The sequence below is a fragment of the Pteropus vampyrus genome, unplaced genomic scaffold (assembly GCF_000151845.1).
Source record: "Pteropus vampyrus isolate Shadow unplaced genomic scaffold, Pvam_2.0 Scaffold44, whole genome shotgun sequence".
In the NCBI taxonomy this organism is placed as follows: Eukaryota; Metazoa; Chordata; class Mammalia; order Chiroptera; family Pteropodidae; genus Pteropus; species Pteropus vampyrus.
Window position 1 is genome coordinate 1,876,302 of NW_011888825.1, and position 7,015 is coordinate 1,883,316.

At 36.9% G+C, this 7,015-nt stretch overlaps 2 protein-coding genes across 2 annotated transcripts in view; one reads left to right on the forward strand and one right to left on the reverse strand.

The window, feature by feature from the left end:
- Nucleotides 1-2,172, reverse strand: part of STX8 (syntaxin 8) — a 142,581-nt gene extending 140,409 nt beyond the window's left edge. The window contains exon 1 of the mRNA XM_023529944.1: nucleotides 2,053-2,172. Within this exon, the coding sequence (XP_023385712.1) occupies nucleotides 2,053-2,069 (17 nt within the window). The 5' untranslated portion in view covers nucleotides 2,070-2,172. The remainder of the gene's footprint in view (nucleotides 1-2,052) is intronic.
- An 807-nt stretch (nucleotides 2,173-2,979) lies between these two features.
- CFAP52 (cilia and flagella associated protein 52) overlaps nucleotides 2,980-7,015 on the forward strand; it is a 44,946-nt gene continuing 40,910 nt past the window's right edge. Inside the window, exon 1 of the mRNA XM_023529850.1 lies at nucleotides 2,980-3,099. Coding sequence (XP_023385618.1) covers nucleotides 3,030-3,099 — 70 coding nt within the window. The 5' untranslated portion in view covers nucleotides 2,980-3,029. The remainder of the gene's footprint in view (nucleotides 3,100-7,015) is intronic.

The window sequence follows — 7,015 nt, forward strand, 5'->3', positions numbered from 1 at the left end:
CAAATTTATTCAATAGTTTAAAAAAATAGACAAAAAATCCAATGTTCACTAATTCCTTTTTATTATATTAACAAAGTTTGCAAAAAATAAATTATATTAAAAAAAGTTCGATCAGAATATACAACTATTAAAGTTTAACCGTAATTCTTCCAGTATATCAACAAATAAGTTGCTGTAGCAGTAAAGCTAATTAACTTTCTGAAAGAATCAGTTCAGAGACAAAAATCACTCACTAATTCTGTTAAACTGTGAGCTTACCATTGCTTTGTATGCCATTAAAATAGTAATTGCTATATTCTAGTTTTAAACATTAGAACACTACTCAGGAGTGAAGAATCATTGACCTAAGACTTTCAATAGCAAGAGGGCAAAGTTGTAATTGAGTTTGTTTTTATAGACTTTTCAAAGTCTCATTCCATACTCCTTTCTACCTTCCAGATCAGCAACCAACTTTGCAAGGTAACAAACAGCAGAATTACTCCATTGTTTCATCTTCAACAGTCAAATGAGAAAGCCACTATATCAAGCTATTTGAGAGTAACAGGAAAAATTATAAATGTCTTTTCAACATTAACTGTGGGAGAGGCTTGGGGGTCCAATGTGATAGATAGCTTCCTAAGATAGATAACCTGGGGCCTCTCCCTTATCTCTGAATTTTATATCTTATTTTATGTGTAAACCGAGGGGGTTAGCTTCTGGGAGGTGGAGGGCAAATATGTAATAAGAGCCTTAAAAATGTTCATTCCCTTGGACCCAACAGTTCCACTTTTCAGAAGTGAGCCAAAGAAATAAGAGATGGAACAAAGGGGCAGTCTTTGCAAAAGTTAAAAACAAAAACAAAAAAACAAAAAAACAAAAAAGCTGTTACAAAGAGGTATAAAAAGGGGAATAAAGTATGGTTATTCATATAATGCACTCTTATGCACCATAAAAAACACTTTCAGTAAATATTTAATAATGTGGAGAAATGTCCCGTTTTGTAAACATATATGTATATGTATGTATATACACATATTTACATAAAGTAATAAATTTCTTTTAAAAAACAATAATAGCTATTATTCGAAATGATAAAGATGTTAATTTTTTTCCTCTGCAAATATTGTCTTTTCTACATTTTTTATTGGGATGTATACAACTGTTAAAATTAGGTGGAAAAAAATTACTGTTAATTAAGCCATTGGCCCTAATACATTAATAGTGCAAACTTTGATCTTGCAATCCATTCTCCTAATATCCAGACTGTCTGCAACTTAAGCAATTCTAAACTATATTAGAAATGCCAACATAAGACATATACTCCAACAAGAATTTTACTTAACTGTAATGTTTTTAATTACTAAACAAAAGGCTCAAGTCCAATATGCTATAGCAATATGTTCCTTGGGATCAGAAATTTTGTCTTTCACCATTCAGCCCTTGAGATTTAATTGATGAATGACCTTTATCAGCTATTTTACTGCAGTAGCTGCAGCCATAAAAAGTCTTCATGATACTGACTCAGGCAAGGATAAAGTGCCTTATAAACAAAAGTATAATTTCCCTCTCAGACTCCTACAAGTTTTCTGAAAAGCCCACAAGGTCTAGGTCCTAGCACCAACTGGTTACTAACTGGCTGTTAGCCACGGATTCTGAATCTCGATTTCTCCACCTGTGAAATAAGAGGTTCACCAAATGAACAAACATTCTACAAAACGGTTACTTCTGCTTAACTTTCACAGGAGTCTACAGAAGCCTTCACCAGCCAGTTTCACAACCAAGAGGGGCGGGAAATCCCAGCGGCAAGATGCAGCCAGGAAGGGCCAGAGTACTGTTCGGATTAAGCACGAGTCGTCAACTCCCCAAGGGTCCACTCGGTCTCCTGCACCGCCCACCCCTGCAAACAGACTGGAAGGATGCGCCAGAGTCCCCCTCGGCAGAGGTTAGGGTCCTTGCTACCCGTTCCCTTGTCTCGAAAGGACTTCAGCCTCAATGCTTAACTATCGCCTGCTCCTCGGAAGCTCGGACTAGCCCCCCAAAGACCCCTGCGCGCGGCCGCCTCAAGGGGCTCACCAGGGGTCTGGAGCCATCCTGCAGTCTCCGCCCGCTCTCGGACACTTCCTGCTTGCAGCAGCTGACTACGGTGGCTTGCGCGGATCAGACCGCGGTTAGACCCGTGCGCGACCAGAACCTAGTGTTTGAAAAGGGAATATACACTAGGGCGTCAAAACTATGAAGAGAGAGAGGGTGGGGGGAGGGAGAGGGGAACGGGGAAGGGAGGGAGGGAGGAAATAAGAAAGAAGAGGAGAAGGAGAAGGAGAGAAGGAGAGAAGGAGAAGGAAGGGAGGAAAGGAAGGGAGGAAGGGAGGAAGGGAGGAAGGAAGAAAAAGAAAAAAGCTTTCCGGGGAACAGTAGGTTGTAGCAATCTATTCACACTGAGACGCGAACTGGGTGCAATTAAAATAAAATTGTTGTCGAACAAAATCTAAGCATTTTCTCAGGAAGGTGGGAGCGCCTCAAAAGCAGTTAACTAAAAATTTTATCCTACTTAAAACAAAACAAAAACAAAAAACGATTGTAGTGATAATTGCACAATTGTATAAATTTACTAAAACTCACTTTAAGTGAATTTTATGATGTGTAAGTTACATCTCAATAAAGCTTAAACATTTTTTTCCTCCAACTTCAAACAAGGGACTCGAAGAAGTATCAATTATGCATTATTTTATAGTAGTCCTCCCGTCAGAAGCAATCCTCTATTTGATTAACTTTTAAATGCTATTAGGTGCATGATTATATAGTTACCCAAAAGATTACAGACTCTTTATGTGAGGAAAGAAGGAATTCGTTCTGTGCATTTGGTGCGCCCTGAATTTCCAGAGAAGCAGGAAAAAGAAGTTCTCTCTCTAATTGCAAGAGCGCATATCTAAACTCCGCAGGCGGGGTTAGCGCGTGTTGGATCTGGTGCGCATGCGCAGTCCGTTACCATAACGACCAGAAGACGCTGCCTGGCTGGAGGTTGAAAGGAAAGTGAGAGGAGTCTCCTAGTGATGGAGAACCAAATTTCGCCCAAGACCGAGGTGGCCGAGCTGGAGCTTGAAGCTGTGATAGGCTTCAATGGTGAGGCTTCGAGCATGTCTGGGCTGAATGGTTTGGGATCCCTGGGACGTATAGTTCCAACAGGAAGAGTGAGTACCGGGTGGCACCTGGGAGGTAGTGTGGGACCCTGGCATGAGCCTCGGCCAAAGCCAAGCACCGGGGACCAACAGCCTGTCCTGCCCAGTGGCCTTACAGAGTCACTTGCTCTCCTCAGACCTCAAGGAGTGAGATAAGAGACCAAATGCCTCCTCACAGCATATGGACGGATAAGTAAGGGTGATTGTAGCCCTTCTCCCACTAAGTCCGCACTGTCTAGCTCTAAGCCCTACGCAGCCCGCAAAACTTTCCTGCCGCTCAGTAAGCATGGGATTGCCGAGTCTGAGACCAGCTAATTTCTAACAAACTAGCTGATGTATCAGTGAGAAAGGACAGGGAAGGAAACGCATGTTTAAGCAACTGTTTTAAAATGTCCTCTAACACGAAAGGTTCTAATGATGAGGACTTCAGGCCACAATAGGAGGCAAAGAGGACGCCAGGGAGAGCTAGAGGGGAGAGATGCTTTGGTCTGAGGAGACCTGGTTGTTCTGCTCAAATCCTATTTGTGACTGCCTATTATTTTGAACATTAAAAGGAAACATGCTGTTTCTTTTTTCTTAAAGGATGAAAACAAGCCATGGATTACCTTTTAGAAAAACAAACTTTTTAAAGTGCATTGCGATGCCTGAAAGCTCTTAAATTGTAAAAATGTGAATGCAAAACAATCAATGACCAAGGTTTTAAGTTCATTCTAAGACTTGGTTCTTGACTTTTATTTTCATTCTTCTTTAACCTGTTCTGATAGGAAGTGGGCATTTAGTACATCTGAGATATCGGCCATCTTTAGAGCTGATTACAAAATCATTGGTAAATGAAATGAGTGGCCTACAGTGAGTACAAAGGGCCACACTGGTGACTTCAAACATTGAGCTCTGCGACTGGATTCATGTTGTTTTTTAGAGATTTAAGAGTAAATATATGGCAAATTATATCCCAATGTCTTCCATGACAATTAATTACTAATTAGCTTGGCCTTTTAGAATGGCTCAAATTTAATTGTTTTTACCTTGTTGGTTTTGTGACAATTTATATTCTTTCATATAATCAAATACACATTTATTTAGAACCATCATATACCAGGTAGTATGCTATTCACTAAGAATACAAGGATAAATCCATAGCCATACTTAAAAAGAAGAGTTTTAAAAATTAGAAAAATACGGAGAAACCAAAAGAAAGATCAGCCATCATCACATTTCTCAAAATATCACTTTTAACTTTGGTGTGATCTTTTCAAATATACACTTGCATCGCTTACACCAAATATGGTGTTTTATTTTAGCTTTTTATGAAAGTGAACTCAGGCTGTATATATTCTTATAACCAGACTTTTTTTTCTCACTTAACATTATGCCATGTAAATCTTTCCTTATGAGTAAATATACTCTGTGGCATAGTTTTAATATAATATTCTGTTGTATAGATATGCCACAATTATTTAAACAATGCTCTGTTCCTAAGAATTTAGTATAATTTTCATTTTTTACATTTATTTTTAAATGCTACAAAGAATATCTGTATAGCTAACCCATTTAACTAACATTTTCCTTAGGATAAATTCTGAATATATCTTAAAGACTTTTGATGTATCCTCCAAATGCGGTATCAATCAACAGAAATGTGTACTACCAAAATATGGGAATATTTAAGGTAGCATTATTTCAAATAGCTGAAAATTAAAATAACCAAATGTCCATCAAAAGTGAAAGGACAAATAAATTGTGGTATATTCATATAATAGACTACTGTGCAACAATGGAAAAGAATAATCTACTGCTACACACAGCATGGATAGATCTCACAAACATAATTTTGAATGAAAAAAGCCAGATGCAAAGGAGTACATACTATATAATTCCACTCAGATAAAGTTCTAAAATGAGGGAAGTTAATTTACAAAAATAGAAGTCACAACAACGACTACCCTTGGAGGGATGTAGACTGGGAGAAGACACATGGGGAATGTCTGAGGTGTGGTAATAATCTACTTCTTGAGCTGGGCTACAGTTAAATGGGTGTGCTTACTTGGTAGAAAGTTATCAAGTTTTCTGTATTTTTGTCTTCAATGAAAAACGTTTACTTAAAAGGCTATACTGCCTCTCAAAAAATAATAAGTAAAGCTTTATGAAAGTTTGGGAGAAATATTCTATTTTAGGTTTGAGTGAGGTAAAAGAGGGATTAATTCAAGTAGTCTTTAAAGGTGGGTAGGAGTCACTGGGTAAAGACTGACAGGCAGAATATTCCAGGTAGGAGAAGTAGGGTGACGAATGCAGGAGGGTGGAGAGTGTGAGGCGTGGTTGGGGAATAGCAAAAAGCTTGGCGTGGCTTCAGTGTCAGGGACTGGCAGGAGAACACAGAAAAGAGAGCCTGGGATTAGATTTTGGAGGCCTTAAATACCAAGTAATTGAGTTTAGCCTTTACACAGAAAACAAATTAGAAGCAAAAGAAAAGTCTCTTTTATCATTATGACACTAGAATTCATTGCAGTGTAACATTATAGTTTATGAGTTTTAACTTGAGGGTATAAAATATGTAACTGTACTTTACTCTTTTAGATATTGTATTTTGACAGGAATTTATTATTTGAGCAAACCAAGTATAGTTGTGTTGCTTGTGAAAGCATTTTATAAAGCTTATTAATAACTTAATAACTTTATAATAGTTATTAAGAGTTTGGTATTGACACAAGAATAGCCACATTCATCAATTAACTTGAGTAGATAAACTGACAATTTTCCTAATATGCAAAGAGTTCTTAAACAAAAACCAGCAACAATAACAAAAGAGATCAGGAGTCTGCAAATGATAGCCTCTGGGCCAAATCTGGCTTTCTTCCTGGTTTGGTAAATAAAGTTTTATTTGAACCCAGCCATGTGCACTTGTTTATATTTTGTCTAAGGCTACTTTTAAACTACAATAGTAGACTTGAGTAGTCGTGGTCCACAAAGCCTAATATATATACCTTTTGGCCCTTTTTATAGAAAATATTTGTCAAGCTCTTAAATAGATAATGGGTAAAGAATTATAAATAGCTACTAGCTCAAAATGCTTTAAAAATTGCTATTAAAATAATGACATTAATTTTTTACTTCTCAGATTGGCAAGGCCAGAAATATGAATAAAAGGTGATAATAATAAGAAATGATTACTATTGCTGGGAGAAAAAATTTTATAATCTTTGTGAAAGATGGTTTGTAGTATCAATTATAATTTTTAATGAGGATAATCTTTGAGCTTTAAAGAACTCGAATCACTTATTTTAGTTTTTAAAAAATTGTATATGAGATTCACTGTGGTATTGTGTATAATGAGCCCAAATATTGGAGGAAACAGCCCAAATGTCCATTGGTTTAAAAAAATGATTTAAAAAATTATAGTCTGGAAATGGTTTGGAACTAGATAGAGGTGGTGGTTGCACAACATTGTGAATGTACAAAATGCTATTATATTGTTTACTTTAAAATGAATAATTTTGTTATGTGAATTTCACCCAAATAAGTAAACAAATACTCAAAAAATATTAGCAAACCGAATTCAACAATACATTAAAAGTATCATACACTGTGATCAAGTGGGGTTTATCCCAGGGATGCAAGCCTTGGTCAGTACTCAAAAATCAGTCAATGTGATACACTACAGTAACAAAATAAAGGATAAAAATCATATGATCATCTCAATAGAAGCAGGAAAAAGCATTGGACAAAATTCAACATCCATTTATGATAAAAACTCTCAACAAAGCAAGAATAGAGGGAATGTACTTCAACACAATAAAGCTCACATACGACAAGCCCACAGCTAACATCTCACTCAACAGTGAAAAGCTGAAAGCTTTTCCTCT